Consider the following 19,815-nt stretch of genomic DNA (forward strand, 5'->3'; position numbering starts at 1 on the left):
TGATTCTGTTGGGAAAGAACTTCAGAGTGTTACCTTTCAAAAGAGACCAAACCATGCAGGTACTCCAAATGGTTCCAGAACAGCTTTCCATTGACTCTGGGTGTGCCTCGGATAGGTAACGGGTTAATAAGAGACATTTAATAATTATTATTTCAGGAATGAAGTCTCTGATTGGTTTTTAACACGTTTAATGTCCACATGTATATTCTGTTCTTACTGAGCATGAACTCAAGTTAAACTGAAACATCATGAAGCAGAAGAACAGTTCTGTCTGATGTTAGGGTCAAATGTAAAAAGTGAAACAGTCCAACCTCACTCTCCTCCTCCTGCAGACTCTCCTCCTCCTCCTGCAGACTCTGCTCCTCCTGCAGACTCTCCTCCTCCTCCTGCAGACTCTGCTCCTCCTCCTGCAGACTCTGCTCCTCCTCTGAAACATCCTCACAAACGTCTCTGCAGTGAAATCATTTCCTCCTCTCTCCTCGATCTCATTATGATTTAAATCCTTTTTGTTTCAATCCTCTCATCGCCCTGCAGAGCTCATCAGCACACCTGTGTGGAGGCAACCTGGTCTCCTCCTCCTGCTCTCTGATTGGTCGGGAGAACTCATGTTGATCCACATCTGTGACATCACAGCTGTTTTCATCTGGGAGCTATTTTACATTTTAGCATAACAGAGGAAAGTGTGACTTTTATGGAGAGGAAGAAGATGCAAACCGTCTTTTACTGTTTTGTCACAAGTTTGATTCAGTTAGAGAAGTTTTAAAAGAATAAAAGTGAAAATAAAATAAATATTTGGTTTTCAGGTTTTGAAATCATTAATTGAACTGAAATTCACCAATTTGTTTATGTCCATTCCATAAAATCCCCCTAAAAAAAATATATATATATATATATTCCTGATTGTAATGCAACAAAATACTTTCGTGAGACGCTGGTCATTTATTCTCTGAACCTCCTAAATTTGACTTAATTTAAGGTAGTTTATTTTTTCTTGTTCTTGTTTTTCAGACTCAAAGCATCCCGATGTCTCTTAGAGCTCCATTAAAACACATCACTGTTGTTCCTTCATCATCATCACCATCATCATCATCACACTGATGGCGCAGAAAATAGTCCTCAACAAATGCACTATTGCCGTTTGTTTGTTTGTTAAAATCTAAAGTGAGCAGCTGTTTTGGGAAATTACTGATACAAGTATTTATTTGTTTTAAAGTCAACAAACTTTAAAAAATGTAAGCGATAGCATTTAATAAATTTGTCTTTTTTTTTTTTTACTAATTTTCAAATGTTTATTATTCTTGATATTCTTTTCTTCAAAATTCCCTTGAACATCTATATTCTTTTTATTTTCTCATTTTCTTTTTTAAATGACTGTCTATCTGCTGGGCTGAATTCTTTGATCGAGTTAAAATGAAGTTTATTATTATTATTATTATTATTATTAAAGGTTCATGTCTTCAGGAGGAACCAGTGAGTTTGGAGCTGAGAGCCACAGACAGGAAGTGTTGGGAGACACATTGTTGCTTTTTTGGTCTTTTCACTGGATTTGTTGACAATATGAATAATATAGAAAAACACCGGATTATTAATTATGTTTCTCTTAAACTTTTTGTCCCAAGTAAGAAAATAAAATCTACATTTAATAGTTCTGTAGTTTCTCTATTTTTTTAATAAAAAATAAGAAAATCAAATTACTTTTGTTCAAATAGCTCTATTTCTACATATTTATATATATATATACACACACACACATATATGAATGTTTCAGGTTGAACTCACAAACAAACACACAAACACACACTCACACACACCCTGTGAACCCAGTAAATAAAGCAATCCAGCATCTGGGCTTTATCACAAAACAGGTTTAATTTAATATCTCTTTATTTTTTAAAATAATTAAACATTTGTATTTCTCCAACCCTTTTTTGTCTTTTTTTTTTCTTCTCAGTTTTGAAATCATATCATATCCGGGCCGTTCTAAAGCACATTAATTCTGCGAGGGAGGAGGGGGGAGGTTTTATTTTTTAACGAGACAAAGTGGTCTGCTCCGTGGACCTCCCCCTCCCTCCCTCTGACTCCCTTCCTCCCTCCCTCCCAAACTAAAAAAAATATATCCAAATGGTCAAAAGAAACTTCATCAAAATATCCAAAAAATGAGATAAAAACCAAGAGAAGGGGAAGGAGTGAGACAGAGAGGAAGAAAAAAGGGGGAGGGTGGGGGGGGAGAAACACTATCATAAATACCAGGAAGTGTTGTTCCATAATACCTCTTTATATACTGGATACTCCTCTCCACAGACTCCTAAGCAAAAAACATAGGCTAAATTACTACAAGATACAAGATAATCAGTGTACTGCATTCAATAACAATGTACAGGGTCGTCCTTTGTTGTTGATGTAATACTGTGAAGTCAACACAACCCCCCCATCCCTCCCGGTGGGCGGAGGGGGAGGAGGTGGAGGAGTGAGGTGGAGGTGAGGCAGGGCCGCTCGTCTTTTCACAACAGGAGGAAGGTTTTTTTTTAGTCTCCTCTGAAGATTTATTTTGTTTTTGTTTGTGTTTTATTTTGAAAAGCCCCCATTATGGCCGGAGGGTACCAGTACCAGACTGATACCTGGGACACCTGGTGTGGCAGGTAAGGAGGGAGAGAGGGAGGGGGCAAAAAGGTTTAAAAGAATAAAGATGGAAGAAAAAAGGAGGAAAGATAATCAACTGGATGAGAAGGAGTCCATCTTTTTGTTCTTTGTATTTTTTGGAGGATATGAATGGAGTGCGTTTACATGTGGATATTCTCCTTTATATGAGTTTATATGTGTGAGCTGCATCACCGAAGAGTTTCAACAAAATAAAAGTTAAATTAAACGACCAAGATGTGAACTCGTCCACAAAAACAGCAGAACAGGACGAGACGCTCGGCTTTAAGAATTAAAAAGCATTTGTGTAAAAAACTTGACATTAGATTAATTAACGCTTGAATTCAATATATTTATTTTGTTTGTCATTTGCTACATCAGTTTGTTAATTCATTGTGTTAATACAATCATATGTATTTTTGTATCGTGTAGACTTTGTTTGCAGACCACCAGGTGGCGCCAAAGTAAAATCAAAATACCTCTAATCCGGCACACAGTGGTGGAAGAAACTATTTCAAACCCCAAATGTGATTTATATTGAATATTTATGCAAAAATCAATCAGTTTATTTACATTCTGAAAATACCTCTATAGCAGTTTCATTGTTTGGAGCAGAGTCTGCAATTCGATGAGTGCATGTTCAACTGGTAACTTTATCTCACTGACAGAAGTTTCACCCATTGATTGATTGATTGATTGATTGATTTCATACAGCTGCATCATTCAAATGTGGTGGCTTTTATTGTGAAACAGCCACAGGAAATACGATGTGACTGCTTAAGATTAGATTGTGTGATTTTAAACTAAACCCTGGGATCTGTAGTAGTAAAACACCTCACTTGTTTTTTATGCAGTAATGAGGTTCTTTTTAATTATTGATGTAGTTTTGAGGGAAATAAATGTAGATAACAGATTAAAGAATAAAAATAAGTACATTTAATACCCGTACATTAAACTCTCCCATGAAATCCCATGTAAACGCACTCACAGATGGGTTGTGTGTCTGAGGAAGTTCCTGATGTTTTTAAATGTGTGTTTTTGTTCAGTTTTTTTCCTCCTGTTTAAAACAAGGAGACCCTGTAGACAGGTGGGCAGGGCCAGAGAGGAACCTTAAAGGGGGAGGGGGGGAACCATTATCAGTCCGGACGTCCCACACGGGGGGCAGAAATGACAGATGCACCATTAGAGAGGAAGGAGACAGAAAGGTGGAGGCAACGAGAGGAGGAGCAAAGAGGAGGAGCAGGAAAATAAAAGTTACACACGGGACAGTACTGAAGAAGAGCGGGATGAAGAGTAAAATCTATCTTCTCTTTTTTTGTTGTTTTTTTGTTTTCCAAGAGTTCGTCTCACGTCCTACAGTCCAAAAGTGTTTTTTTTGTTGTTGTTTAATTCCCCCTCACACACAAGTCATTTTCTATTTTTTTCTTCCTTTTTTTTATTATTATTGTTTTTGTTTATCCGTTTGCAATAATATCAGTTTAAGGGGAAAAAAAAGAAAAAGAAAAAAATAATTATTTACAGTGCTGTTGAAATAATGAAAACAGACGTGATGAATCTACTGTAAAGTAAGTCGCACAAACACAGGAGGAAAAAATAAAACAAAACATAAGAAATAAACAAAAAAACTATTAAGAAACCAGCGGGCGCTCCGTGTCCATCCGAAGACGGTGGCCTGTATCGGGGATTCCTCGGAGCTCTGGGCAGACATGGCTGATGTGGGGGAGTCGGGGTAAGGATGGAGGGGAGGGGGAGTCACAGGGGGAGGGGGGGCTAGGGGTGGGGGGGCAGAGGGGAGCGGGCGCTGTCTTCGTTAAGTCGGGATGATGCCGTCGCTCCTAAGGCCCCTCTTCAGCTCCAAGTCCTCCAGCTTCTTCCAGAGCTCCTCCCGCTCCTTCTCCTTCTTCTTCTCACTGGAGAGAAAAACAAACACGAGGACGAGTTTCTATTTATGTGTTTGAGACGCTGAAGCCTGGTTTCAAACTTCTGGTTTATTCAGAGGATGAGGTCAACACAACTGTGCATCATGACTAACTCCTCTATTTTATTATTTGAATTATTATATTACGTATTTACTTTATTTCTTAGTTTGTTCTTGGTGTATCAAAAGTTATTTTTAATCTTTCTGTTTTTATTTTGCCTTTATTTTGATGTGAAAGGTGCTATATAAATAAAGTTATTATTATTATTATTACAGCAGTTTTCTCTTAAGTCCACAATAAACTGCACACTTTAAACAGACATTTAACACTTTAATAACAGACCCTATTTTTGCATACTCAACTTGTTTGTTTGTCATATTCCATTGTACAAATTTAATATTTTTAATTATGTCTTTATGTAATTGCACTGTGTTTATTATCATCAATCACCAAGTCAAGCTCCTTGTTTCGAGCAAACGTTCATAAAATAAACAGTTTCTGATTTAAAAAGATAAGTTTAAATGAGTTAGTTGGATACAAAAGCTGTGTTCATGTTTGACGTTTGGTTTTTAATCTTAGCTTGTCCACAATAATCAAAATATTGTGGCGGAAGACGTTTACACTTCCTGTGTTCAAAAAACAAGGCTTTTGTGTCCAATTGTTGAGTTCTCTCTTATTCTAGCCATAATTGTGACGTTTCCATAGAGGTGCAGGACTTCATAGTACAGTGAAATATAAAGTCCACAGAGAAACATCTACTAAAAGCTTCACAAACTGTCTCTGTAAGATAGAAAGTTCCCTCCTCATGTGAACCCTGATGTTGGTGCAGAGTGATGAACACTTTCATTATTCACATTATCGATGACTGAGATGAAGATGTGAATGAGAGCAGCTCCTCACCGCTGGCGGTCCGACTTGTAAGTGGCTGTGAGTTCGTCGAATAAGGTACTGTTCATCTCCATGAAGGCCTTCAGTACGTTGTAGACCAGCGCCACGATGGCCCTGTGAGGAGGGGGCACAGAGAGGGGTCAAAGGTCACGAGGGACGACGTAAGCATCCAGATTAACAGCCTCTATAACCGTTACTAAAGAGAAGAGGAGCTTGTAGGCTACATTTATTACTTATTTATACTATTAATAATTATTAATACATCTGGTGCATATTATGCTTTGAAATGTTTGTATGTGATTTTAAAATTTTAATATTTTTTTAGATTTTCTATCAGGAAAGGAAACGGCACTCCTCTTCCCTCGTTTCCTTGCTTCCTATCCTTAAAAAGGCTCAAGATTATGAAACAGTGGTCCTACATCTGATTATGAAAAGGTACTTTAAACCTCATCAGTGTCAATAATAAGTATATTTTGTGCAAAAATAAAGTTTTCCCGCACATTCATTCAAAAGGTTTCCCTCCTAAAAGTTGTTATTTAAGTGAAATATTTGTGCAATTCTACAAGCAGCATCCTCTTTATCAGATCGTTAATTCATAATAAAAGTGTAAATATTCTGTCCATTCAAATTCATGTAAAACTCCCTAATATTGAACCGCATTAAAGAGAAAATTCACCCCCTTTTTAATGTGTCCAATCGATGCTGATGGTAAATGTAGTCGACTGAAGACATCACAGATTTATTTAGAAGACACGTTTTCACTCTTTTCCACTTGGAATTATTTGTCTCATTCACTAAACAACGTTTTTTGTTTACTGCAGCAAAGAGACGCTGTTCTCCGGTGTTTTCAGTAAACAAGAGTCCTCATGTGGCAGAATGAGCTTAGTGCGTACTTTAGGTTAAAACACATACATGAGAAAAAAAACACACGAGGAGATCTGCTGACGAGGCTGACCGGTCAGCAAAAAGCCAACGACAACACATGACTTAGCGTGGGAACATAAAAATCAGACTAAAAGCATTTTAAACCCAAAGAAACCTGCAGATTTATTATTGATTATCTGTAAAAATGTGCAGAGTTTTCTTTTTAGCTGGACTCACGGGTTCCAGTGCTCTTTGGAGATCCTGTAGAGGCTGGAGAACATGATGGGCAGGATGACGCTGGAGTTCTCCTCGATCAGACTCATGATGTACTCGTTGTTCCAGTAGTACAGAGCTCGCTCTGCAACCTGGGACACAAACACAACCCGTAAACCTCTAAATATTATATATATATAGAAGTGTTCCTCTTAAACCAAACTGTACAACAAAGCACTTAAACTGTACAACAAAGCACTTAAATACGAAGCTGGATCAGTCCTTTACCGACCTGGAAGTGTGGGCTGGAGACACATCTGGAGATCTGTTTGAAGAGCGGCTCCTGGATCTTGACGAACTGTGTGGGTTCAATGACGTCCAGGATCTCCTCCAGCTCCCCTAGAAACATCACCTGCAGCGCAGCACAGGAGGGAAACGTTACACACGCACACGTACACGCACACGCACACACTAAATAAAAGAAAACAACATTCTCACCTCTTTTTGACTGCAGGTTTTTGGCCAGAACTTCAGTAAGCCTCTGATGACCTGAGGAGGAGGAAGAGACGCAGAATGACCGTCGGTGCTTTTACTCCAATTGATTTGTTTTCACTTCTATTAAACACCTCAGTGAGGCGCTGTCTGCACCGCTTCTGATCCACCTGTAGTGGCAATATGACTGGCTGATTATACAGCAGCTACTTTCACCCAAAATATCCACTTCAGACATATTTACTCTGGTAGTGATTGGTTGATTAAACTGTTTAACGTCAGCAAACAAAGAAAGTGTCTGGAGTTGTTCTGTGTTTTAGAGGATACTTACTGGTTCTGTTAATGTTGGGTCTTTCTCTAGGAACTGTACAATGCAATACGCCAACTGCAGGGAGAGGAGAGCACATGTTAGAACGCACATTAGCCCTTTAGCTTAGCTTGAAACAGCAACTCAGAGAGAACATAACTCTGAGAACTTATCACAGTATGACACATACATAAATTTGACGGTAGAGGGAAACGAAAGTCATCTGGTGTCTTTGTGACAGCAGCGTAAACAATAATATCACTTTAAAGAGCAAAGTAAAACGTTATAAGTACAGAAATGTCACACACACACACACACACACACACACACACACACACACACACACACACACACACACACACACACACACACACACACACACACACACACACACACACACACACACACACACACACACACACACACACACACACACACACACACGATCTAAAAGGTTGTGCAGCTGTTTAGTTTTACACTAATGTTAATTATCTCTAGGGGACTTTATACATCCAGGGAGTTCACAGGTGTCAAAGATGTAAACATGAAGACATTGTGTGTGTTACCTGTGCGTGGAAGAGGGACAGACTCCTGACAGTGTGGAGGGGGATCAACACTTTGACCAGAAACTGTTTATGCTCCGCTTTCAGTGGCAGAGCGAAACCATTGATTATACTGGGAGAGGGAGAAAAGAGAGAGAGAGACGGAGAACACATGAAGATAAATTAAACATGAACACATGAAAGAGTTTCATTGTGACGCTCTGGAAGCGAGAGGAAGATCAATCAGCTGCAGACATGAAGAAGACTGTTTATACGAGGGATGAAGCCTCGAGGACAAATACAGACATGTGACAGAAATGTTGATCCTCTGCTATGAACTAAAAAAAACTGATGTAACTTGACTCCACATGGTCAGATCCTTTCTTTTTATTGCTCAATCAAGAGCTTTTGGTGGAAGGACCAACTGTAAAAACAGACTGATTGTGAGGTTATCAATTAAATATTAAGTTTAGAAAGTTGTTAAAGCCCAAAGTGATCCAGTTTGATCTCTAACAGTAAGAGTCTTTGAGCCATTTGTGTGAGTATGTTTTTTTTGGCTAAATGTTCTGAAACTATCGTTTTATTTTTATCTCGTTTGTTATTTTCGGCTCGATCCCTCTCTGACCTTTAATCTCAACTTCCATATTTGGAAATTAAAAGAATCAGAAACATCACAATGTGATTCCTCATATTTCACGTCTGTGGTGGGTTCACAAACATTTTTGGCATGTGCCCCCCTCAAAACCACATGACAGTATTTTCTATATCAACGAGTTGAAGAGAGATTCCAGTGATTTTTATTTGTTAACCAACTAAGTGACCAGTTGTTTGGGCTTCATTCTGAACCTTTTCAGGTCTGAAAACCTCAGTTTATGTCCCCAGAATTGATTGTCAAGGTTTCATAAATATTATATTGAACACTGAAGAGCACAGAAGTAGCTGTAAGAGGATTATGGGGCTATAATTTAAATATATTTCATTTATTCTGATCAAAAATGGAAGCAAACACTGTGTTGAAAATGGCCTGTCTGTATGTCTCCTGGCTCCAAGCTGATAAACTGTCTTTTTTATGGATTAAAGAGATGTGGAGCTGAGAGGATTAATCTATTTCTTATCTGCAAGTCAATCTCTGCTCCTGACTCTTCCCTGAACTTCTCTACTCGGATGATTTTGGCTCCATAAAAAGAGGATTTTAACACTCTGCTTTTTGAGTTTTCATCATTTCTTATCAATCTTTAGTGTTCTGGGGTGTCTCTTGAAAAAGATCTGTATCTCCATTAAAAGAGCAAACGACTAAATGAAAAGATGAAAACATCCCCATGTGGTTAGGACTAAATAAAAACAGGGTTTGAGCTCTTGGCTCTGGATAAAGGCGTCAGCTATCAGAGTGTAAATGTGTGTCTGAGGGTCGGAGGCCTCCACATACCTCCCCAGGATCTCCAGCAACTCAGCCACCCCGTTGAAGTGCTCCGTCTCATAAACAAAACTGTAGAGACAGAGAGGAGACAAAGGAACAGGAGACAGGAGTTAAACTACAAGCACAAAAGAGCAAAGAGGCAAAAACAGGTGATTTCTAAACGAACATAACGAATGAGGACTATAAATAAAACTGCATGATTATGTGCAAAATGATAAATATACATATTATTGTGATAAATATAGAGATCACGATTATCCATTTATTTTTGGGACAAGATTTATTTATTGCACTTATTGCATATTTAAATAAACAGAGGAGTGCTTTCACACATCTTCTAATATTTAATTTAAAATAATAAAAAGGTTTTTTTTCCCCCGGACTGAATTCAATGCATTTTGTTTTGCCTGCCTGATCTCTATTAATAATAAAATGAAGGTAAGCGACACAAGATTATTGGAAACATTTATTTTTGAAAATGAAAGTATAATATCAGAACATTTGATTTAATTGTGCTCAGTTTTGTTTTATAATTTTTTGGCAAGAATTCCCATGAATCCCAGTTAAATACTTATATTCCTGGGAAGTAATAATTAAATTTAAGTCACAGAAAAACTCTTTATATTGTTTATGAAACTAAAAAGGGGGGAGGGACCTAAGCTGAAATGTGTCAAAGTCAATAAATGTGGATATATGCTGCAAAGAAACCTCTGATTATAGATAGATAAGAGATAAACACAAACTTTTTGCAGAAATTTTAACAACTAACGTCAACTCACCGTAGAAAAATATTATTGATCTGTTTTCGTATAAAAGCCCTCAGACCCAGGAATTTGCCGTAGATTCTATGCAAGACTGTCTTCAGGTAGTCTCTCTCCCGAGGATCCTCGCTGTCAAACAACTCCAAGAGCTGGACGAAGAAGAGGAGGAGGAGGAGGAGGAGGAGGAGGAGGAACACAGACGAGAAGATGAATCAATCATCAGAACCAGAGAGAGAGATGACAGATATGTAGAAGATATGTGAAGCTTCACCAGCAGACGGACTCAGAGACTCACCTGTAGGACAAACTTCTGGTCTATGTACTTTTTGGCAATGCTGGGCTGGAATTCCTGACTCTCCAAGAACCGGATGAAGAACTCGTATACCAACTGGAGAGAGAAGAAGAAGGATGGAGGAAGGAGGGACAAAGAGAGAGAGAGAGTTGTTGAAATTAGAACAAAAAAACTGCTACAATGTTCTTTGATAAGCTGCTGTGCAGAAACATCTGGCGCAGTTTGTGCGTGATCAGTTTTAAATTCAATTAGTGAACTACTGATAAATTTGGACAGAAACTAGAGTCAAACTTCCTGCTGTACAACAACAAGCTGATAAAAAATACAAAGAAACGAGAGCCCATAAGCTTAAACAGATAAAAGAGAAAGGTCAAAAGGTCACAAGAGGTAGAGCGTAAAGTGGATTTATCCACGTTAAAAAAAGGTCTGGATTAGCCAGCATGTGGGGAAATAAACAGGTTTTGTTTTGGGAAGAAATATTTGTTTATGACTTTAGAAAAAACATGCAAATGAGAGAGAACAAAAAAGTTTTTTTTTTTTTACCAGGAAGCTTCTCCTTGAGATTTGCATCTCGTTTCTAAAGGAGTCCCGGGCAGCAGGGATACGATGAGGAGGGGGGGAAGCGACCAGAGAGGCTGGCTCTAAAAACTGGACCCGATACAAAACCCACCAGACCCCCAGGAGCCTAATAAAACCACCAGGAGGAATTATATCCCTTTTGGATCCTGAGAATTACAGCCCTCAAAATAAATAACAAGGAGTTGGAAAAAATTGTAATCTCCCGAAGCCGTTTGAAACATTAAAGGACATATTACGTATGGAAAAAGGTCATTCATGAACTCAATAAGAACAAAAAGTTGTTGGATAAAGATGGATTTTCTTTAAATAAAGTAAACTTAATTGTCTAAGAACATATACAGCAACATATAACATGTGTTTTCTGTAGATGAAAGATAGAAATGTATTTAAAAAATGTGTCAAAATGTTTAAATAGCAGAAAAGAAAGAAATGTATTAATGATATGTATTGACACAAATAAGTGTAACAAAATAATAATAATAATAATAATAATAATAATAATAATAATAATACAACCACCAGGTCAGTGGCACCGATGATGCTGAAGGTTCTGAAGTCATTCAACATTCTGGGACAGATTTAAAACTCTCCCACTCTAATTTGGATTAGCATAAAGACTGGATCTCTAAGTTTTTTGCCTCCATCAGGGTGGTAGAAAATATCACGGTGAGGTTGCCAGGTTTGGTACAATCGTGCCAGTTCAGTGACTAAAGGCTGTGCTAACAGAAAGTATCTGGCAACCTGCAATATACGCTGCAGAGAAATTAAGTGCGGATGGATAACAGAAGATATATCACCTAACTGCACCTAAAAGTCGTCCGTTTTGTGCACCAATTAAACAAACAAGATAAGTTTTAATTGGTGATCACACACACTTTTCTTTGCGGCTGTGTTTTACCTGTAAGTGTGGCCAGGAGGCCTCGAGCGTTGGCTCATCTTCCTCGGGGTCAAACTCGTTACTGTCGCTGGGCGGAAGGGTCCGGAATATGTTGTGAGACACCTGGAGCCAAACACAAGGAGAGAGATGAACATTCAATCAATGAGAAGTTTGTGTGTGAGGTCCAGAAGATGCACTCTGACAAGTCCTAATCATACATGATAATCATTTTGTTGCCTTCAGGATAGAGTTCAGGTCATTTCTATTTTCTTATAGTCCAGACTTTCGTCTGAAAAGTAAACCATAAAGAGGCCTAAAATGGTGATACATCATTTTACGTGCCTCATTTAAAATCTTGTACCAAATAAACCGTTTGATTTGAATTAATCCTGTAAAAAACATAAAATTCGGAGGTTCTCAGCGTAACCAGGAAGCCATGATTGACTCAGCTGAGACCAACAGTCATGTGACAACAAATCAGTGAAACTTGGACTGAACTGCAGGTGGTTTACACAGAACAGAGGAGGCTGTAAAAAGGTTAATAGGTCAATATGTATAGCAAGTGGAGCCTCCTTTTCTTTTTCCTACACTGGAAACACTTGTAGATGCTTGATAACTTGCACATTTATAGATTTCAGTGTTTTCCAAAAAAGCACAGAAAATCTTTTTTCTTTTGCTTTTTTCTAAATATATGTCATTATAAATGTGTTATTCTGCACAAAATACATGTTTGAGTTCTCTCTCTTTCCAGCTATGATTGTTCTGTTTCCATAGATGTGCAGGACTTTCACACATTGCAGTGACAATCAAGGCCACAGAGAGTGAAAAATGTGAAGGGAGCAAAATAAATGCTGGTAATCACTGGACTAAGAAATAATTTAGATGTTTGTACAACAACTTGGGAATGGAACTCCCTTCTGAAACAACACCTGATCTCATTGAGACATTTGGGTCTCTTTCTAAAGACCTGTGTGAGTTCCTTGCGTATGTTAAATGCATGTGTTCTTCTTCCTCATCCTCCTCACCATTTTGACGACGTCGGGGTAGGCCTGCTCCGTCAGGTAGCCCCGGCTGACGGTCACGTAGTCCACCAGCTCGTTGAGCGTGGAGCGCTTGTACTCCTTCATCTTGAGGTCCGACAGCGTGTCCATGAAGTCAAAGACAGTACAGCACTGCTGCAGCTTCTTCAGGAACAGCTCCGGCTGCTCCGGCGCCGGCACGTCTGGGCGCACAAACCAAACGCACAGAGAGAGAGAGAGAGAGCGAGAGAGAAAGAGAGAGAGAGAGAGCGAGAGAGAGATAATACGATTAAATTTGTGCAGAAATAAATGTGAGGTTTCTGACTTTTATAGAGGTCAGAAAGCTGCAACACCAAACAGGGAATCAAAAACTTGGACTTAAGTTTGAGTATTAAAAGTAAAAAGACGATTCCTTCTATCTTTCTTTATGTTGACATTTATTAATTTATTGTTCATGTTGTCCTTATCTTTGTGTTCTTGTGTTTGCTGTTTTGTTTAGGCAAAAAAATTAATATTTATTTTATTTATGATTATATTTCTTAAATATTCACATGGTATTTAAATCTATTTAAAAACAAGCTACTTGAAAACGCGGCACAGGGCTCTATTTTATGACAATAATATTAACTAAAATTATATTGATCAATAATAAAAATAAAACAGCACTAGTAATCTCAATATTAAGGGAAAGTTTCCTCCTCCCTTGAAAATAATAATAAATAATAATAATTTAAATTAATCATCCCTCCATCGCAAATTCGTAAAACAAACTACCAGAAAAAAATGAAAAAGGTTTTACAAGTACAGTATAATATCCAGTTAAAGAAATAAGCACTGAAGCTCAACTGAAGAACAAACGTGTGGCTGAGGATTTTTGTTTTGAAGATGTTTTGCAATTTTTCTCACAGCAGCAGCAAGTTCATCTGTCTGGCATCAATAGAAGATTATCTTAGTGGTAAGCATGAGCAGGGAAAGAATAAGAATTACTAAAAAGGCACAATATAACTTACAAAAATGTGAGTTGAGCAAAATATTTACGTTTGTATTTGAACTAAACTGTCAGAGAAAACAAAGGATGCTTAACATGCACTCCTTCAGGCCAACAAGTCTGTTTCCTGCTCTGCGTTCTTTTCTCTGCAAGAGGAGGATGAGAGCGTCTGCCTCATTATGCAGCAGCGAAGCTTCTCTGAGGCTGAGCTGTCACAACCCGTATGGATGTACAGGCAGAACAAGTCGTCAGGTATCTTTGTTCTGATCCCACGGAGGGAGACGTGGCGGAGGGTCGCCCAGAGTTCAGACCTGCAGGGAGACGCTCCACGCTCGCTCCCTGATCGCCAGACCCGATGTTCCCGTCCCAGCAGGACCGGGACGTTATTATGCAAGAGATAAGCTGCTCTCTCTCTCTCTGTGTGTGTGTGTGTGTGTGTGTGTGTGTGTGTGTGTGTGTGTGTGTGTGTGTGTGTGTGTGTGTGTGTGTGTGTGTGTGTGTGTGTCTGCTCCCAAATTACACTTCAAAGTGCTCGTTTGTCATTTTGAATTCCGCTGCACTTCACGTTGAGTCACAAACTGCATTTAAATGAGTGAGAAACTTTTTAGAGGAACAATGAAATGACTTTTTCACCTCTTAGTAACAAGCAGAGCGATTAGCTGATTCATTAATTTATAGACCTCGGGGCTCTAGGAATCCGTCATCTAATATTTTATACACCAAATGATTAATTCATCAATGGAGAGAATAGTTGGTAGATCAATTGATGAGCAGTAATGATAAACAGCAGTTTATAATTACTATGCATTATCATTACTTTGGTTTGGTGGTGGCTTTTTTTTTACATTTACAATCGATTAAGAGAGTAAGATTTTTGTATAGTTGCTGATTTCCTTGAGCTTTCACCGTCTGCAGATATTAAAGGTGTTACATTTTGTAGTTTTAAAGACCCTTTTTAGATATAAATTCAAACTATTTCAATTTGCTGCTGTTGTAGTTCTTTTGCATGTTAAACAGGACAGTAAAAAGTCAAGTTGATCAAAACACACTTTGTTCCGCATTGTAGCAGGAAAGTGTCATATTTAAATACATTAATGACCTGTGTAGATCAAAGATTATGATAATAATGTATTAAATATATATAATACATTATTATCATAATCTTTGATCGACACAGGTCATTAATTAAATATATATATATAATACATTATCATAATCTTTGATTTACACAGGTCATTAATGTATTTAAATATATTATATAATATAAATATATATATACACACACACACACACACACACATATATATATATATATATATATATATATAATAATGGTATTTAGAGTTGAAGGAATTACTAATTTTGAGAAATAACATTGGATTGTTTCTACATTTTAGGACCCAATATGCTCAAACATAAGATTTATTTGCGTGTATCTGCGTTTACTTCACAGAGGTGGAACCATGTTTAGCTCTTTATGGTCTTTGCCTGAAGGTTTAGCTGGAAGGCTTTGAGACAGAAGGAGAAGCTAATGCTCATTAACGCTCTTTAACATTCATTAACTTGTAGCATGTTACGAGGTTAAGCCTCATCAGAGATACATTCTGCTTGTGCCACAAAACGTTTCCTCATGTCCTGGGATTTTACAATTCATGAAGACGCAAATCGGGCGACTTGAGGCTCAAAGACTTCTGGTCTTAGTTGGAGAAAGAAATGTTTAAAATCAAAACTTCTTGTCAAATCAACTTATCACAAAAGAGACAAACTGATGCATTTGGATTTTTTTCCCAGTAACACTCTGAAACCCAAGACCTGCCCCAAGATTTAAACCCACAGTTTCTTCAACCCAAAGCCAAAACTACACCAGAAGCTGTAAAAAAATTATTAAAAATACTTTATTCTACATGTCTCATTTAAAATAAACCGTTGATTGTATCCTCATTCTGTGAAAAACATTCAATTCTGAGCTACTCAGCTAAATGTGAAGCCACGATTGATTCATCTGAGACCAACAGTCATGTGACAAAAATCCAGTAAATCTTGAACTGACCTGCTGCTGAACGCATTACACTGAGCAGACAGGAGAGGCTGTAAGTCGAGGTTGTAACAATGTAAATAGTTCATTATATAAAGCAGGTGGAGCCTCAGAGAGTTAATGCATCAACTGTGGGCCAGAAGGGGGCGCTGAATCTGTCTTTTCTTTCTAGATCAAATAGAATTGAGCAGGTCAGAACGACTGAATGGTTAAACCTTTGAAATCCTCCTGAAGCTCTGACCGTTCAAACGGAGAGGGATGTTTCCTGATTTGGGAAACAAACCCTTTGGCAGAGCTCATCCGCCGCATTTAAAGTGATTATTGTAAACATCTTTTGATCCAAATGCCACCAGTTACTCACGACCTGCTGACCTCCTGCTCCTCCTCCTCCGGAGTCCAACGTACCCGGCCAGAAAACAAACCCAAACCCCCTGATTGACTGGCAGGAGTCCTGAGCTCTGCAGGATTTAATCCCCACAAATTTAGTTGGGCGGAATAGAACCAAGCACATGCTCGCTCAAACGTTACCCTGTCATGTATCAGAGCAAATGCATTTAACTCTGATGACTTTAAGCAACATTTCTAATTTCAAACCGAGATATTAAAATCAAAGCAACCAGGATGGAACCTCATCTACAGTCTGTGGTGGAGAGAAGCTCACGGTTAACCTGCCAACAAGATCAAACAGGTTCCTCTTTGCCCCTCATGTGCTCCAAATACCTAAAAAAAGAGAGCTGACCAGAATATTAAGGTGGCTGCAAAGTCAACACGTCCTTGAGCAAGATATTCACTAAGGCTAGTTTTTTTTTTTAGGTCGCTCTGGATAATCAGAAATTCTGTGAAATATCAGAAACCAAAAAATCTTGAAGCTGTTGTTATGGACAAAGACCAAATGAGTGCACGTGATGTGAAAGGGGCTGGACGTAGCGATGCATTCATAGTTCATTGTTTTGCTTTGATGGTCGTACAGTTTTGGTTGACTCTCATAGAATTGTTTCCAGCAGCAGCAGGCAGATGTTTTTAGCATAAAAGCTCTGATTATCCACCGTTTCTCTCCAGGTGGAGCACACGCAGGATTTTGGGAGCACATCATTAAAAAATACTTTCCAGGCCTGTTGGACTGTATCAGGTAATGTTCATTATGTGGCTCAAAAACACATTGAAGACCAGCAATATGACTATTTTCTCATATCAATTACTCAAACTAAACTTTGTTTTCCTCACATGACAAATGATACAAAAACTGAGTAAAGTCTTGATGAAATAAAGTAAATAAAGGCTGCGTTTAACAACCACAAAACAGTATAAAAACATCTGTTAAACTCTCACACAACTCGTGCAGTATAATGAAGTCTCATTTTTCCAGTCGTAGGCTAACTACTTCACGAACACATGATTGTTTTTGCCAAAATCCAAAACTTCTGCCTCTACAGTCTCGTGTCCTGCAGTGTCAGTGTTTTAAATAGTACGGTTTTAGCAAACCATTTGCTTCAGTTCATGAAGGATGTACTCCTCAAGAATTCAATGTAGCACACTGAGTAATTGACATACAAATGTTTATTTTACGGGTGAAGTATTCCTTTAAGATGGCTTAAATAAATATTAAACATTTTTCGGAAAATGTCTAGAAGATCTGACCATCTAAGAAGAAAAGTTCAAAGGGTTTCCTTTCCTGCAGATCAAACCTCTGCAGATCAAACGCACCTAGAGTGTAATATAATGAGGATATAATGTGTGTATATAGAAAATTATAATATACACGTTATCATAATAATATATAGATATAGTCCATAGTGCATGCTTGTTTCGTGTGTTCAGTGTGTGTGTGAATGAGTACAGTAGTGAACATCTCCGCTGTACTTCATCACAGTAATTACTGGCTGCAGGACTCGGGGTCGTCTTGTGTTACGGAGGCTCCGCCGCTATAGGAGCATGTGAACGGGCCTTAAAGGAAGCTATTAATAGACAGATAATCACACAGGACACAGTAATCCCTCCACAGAGACACAGAGAGCACAGCCAATGGGCTCGGAGCAGGGCGAGAGAGTACCAGTGTGAATGTGGGAGAGGGAGAGAGAGAAAAGAGTGTGTGACTGTATTTAAGCATGTGAGAGAACGAGTGTGTTTGTAGCCTAGAATAACCCAGAAACTACCCTTCACACTCAGCAAGGAAGAACCCTGGAGTGGACGTGCTACTACACGTACACACACACACACACACACACACACACACACACACACACACACACACACACGCACACGCACACTTTCTCAGCCAGGCCCGTACATCAGCCAAAACTCTGCACAGCATCCTGCAGAAGATCCTGTTCTTTACTTTTTAATACTGGGGGTACTGGTGAGTTAGTCACCCACCATCCTGTTCCCCACTGTTCAAGGAGGCCTTTCACATTATTTTACAGTGCATCAACACATGATAATACAACTAACAACGAATTGCTTACTTTTAAAATGTATTTATTTTTAGAGGGGGGGTGAAAGGAAACAAAGGTGCCTGGACGGGAATCAAACCTGTGCAGTAAGTGTTATGCGCCCTAATAATTAAGCTTCAACAGTGCTTATTTTCATATCTTTTCAAATCAATGTTTTATCTATAAAATGGCAGGATTTTATTTATAAAAATCACAGAACAAGAAGTGACAACTACAAAATTTCTTGTTCAAAAACAAAATATGAGAAAATCCAGTGACACAAAGCAGAGAAAACTAGTGAATCCTCAAAATCTGGAACTTGTTTGGTTTGTATTCAATCATTGTTACTAACTAATGAAAACAGCCTTTACTGTTCTGCTGTAAGCTGTAGACGGTTATGACAAAGGGGTTTTATTACACGCTGATGACGTGCTTCAGTTAATTGATGACGTCCTTTTTCTCTTTAATTTAATTTTAATTTTCTACTTTTCTTTTTTCCTGTATGGAATAAAAGACATTGCGTGTTGAACTTCTTTTACAGACTTTCAAAGTTGAGGCGGGATGGTGAGAGGGATGCTCGTTAAAGAAAAGAAAAGTGAAAAGAAAAGCTTTGCTTCAATTGTAACATTGTATGACGTTATTCTGTCCTTCAATAACAAACATTTATAAAAAATAAATAATAATAAAGAAAGTATATTGGTGTAGGGGTTTGAGTGCCAGAGTGAAAACAGTGACCACAAAAATAAATCTATTGAGGCAGCGAATAATAATTATGTCATTTTGAGTGTTTATAAAATGTCAGAAAATGGTTTGAAAAGTCCTTTACAACTTTCTTAAATTAAAAAATAAATAAAAAACAAGCAAACATTTTCCCATTTGAGGAGCTGGAACTAATTAATTTTGTCATTTTGTCTTCATTAAAACGACTTAAACCATAAATCTAATTACCAAGAAAAATCTTATAAATAAATAAATATTTTTCTGTTAATATCTCCACTCTATACTATATATATATATACCAGTTTGCCAAACTTCAGCTCATGTTTCCTTCTCAGAAGAGACACAAAGGACACAAGAAGTTAAACATTAAAAGAAAAACATTTCGGATACATTCCTAACAGGTTTGGAATGCGGCCTCAGTCTCAGCTCTGCAGCCAAATGTCAAACCACAAAACACCCATAAAGCACCTGACCTGCTGCCACTGCTGGCTGTTCATCCTGATACCGAGAGAACCGGGCATAAAAAGAAGAATGGGAATAAATACTCCAGCTACAAGTAAAACACTGACAGTTACCACGGCAACCAGCTTATTCCAAAATCACAAACAACTCTGTCAAAGCAAAGGACGGAAAAGTGAATCCGATATCTCGTGAAGTTTAACGACAAAACCAAATAGATCACAAAATATTACCATGTATGATCAACTAGAATAACTCCATTTAAAGAACTGAACTTGCTCACTTTCTTAAGATAAATAAACATGTAAATGTAAATATTCACACACTGACCAGACCGATTGGTCATAAAACCTAAACTGAAGCTCTTTCATGTTTCA

At 38.1% G+C, this 19,815-nt stretch overlaps 1 protein-coding gene across 6 annotated transcripts in view; it reads right to left on the minus strand.

Moving 5' to 3' along the window:
• Nucleotides 1–4,411: 4,411 nt before the first annotated feature.
• ppp2r5eb (protein phosphatase 2, regulatory subunit B', epsilon isoform b) overlaps nt 4,412–19,815 on the minus strand; it is a 41,303-nt gene continuing 25,899 nt past the window's right edge. For all 6 annotated transcript variants that reach the window (XM_054613403.1, XM_054613402.1, XM_054613400.1 and 3 more), the window contains exons 3-14: nt 12,814–13,010; nt 11,810–11,911; nt 10,336–10,428; nt 10,059–10,189; nt 9,289–9,348; nt 7,887–7,995; nt 7,345–7,398; nt 7,020–7,070; nt 6,814–6,933; nt 6,546–6,673; nt 5,457–5,558; nt 4,412–4,547 (exon numbers count right to left, since the gene is read on the minus strand). In XM_054613403.1, the coding sequence (XP_054469378.1) occupies nt 4,448–4,547; nt 5,457–5,558; nt 6,546–6,673; nt 6,814–6,933; nt 7,020–7,070; nt 7,345–7,398; nt 7,887–7,995; nt 9,289–9,348; nt 10,059–10,189; nt 10,336–10,428; nt 11,810–11,911; nt 12,814–13,010 (1,247 nt within the window). In that variant the 3' untranslated portion in view covers nt 4,412–4,447. The remainder of the gene's footprint in view (nt 4,548–5,456; nt 5,559–6,545; nt 6,674–6,813; nt 6,934–7,019; nt 7,071–7,344; nt 7,399–7,886; nt 7,996–9,288; nt 9,349–10,058; nt 10,190–10,335; nt 10,429–11,809; nt 11,912–12,813; nt 13,011–19,815) is intronic.

This window comes from Anoplopoma fimbria, chromosome 15 (assembly GCF_027596085.1).
Source record: "Anoplopoma fimbria isolate UVic2021 breed Golden Eagle Sablefish chromosome 15, Afim_UVic_2022, whole genome shotgun sequence".
Lineage (NCBI taxonomy): Eukaryota > Metazoa > Chordata > Actinopteri > Perciformes > Anoplopomatidae > Anoplopoma > Anoplopoma fimbria.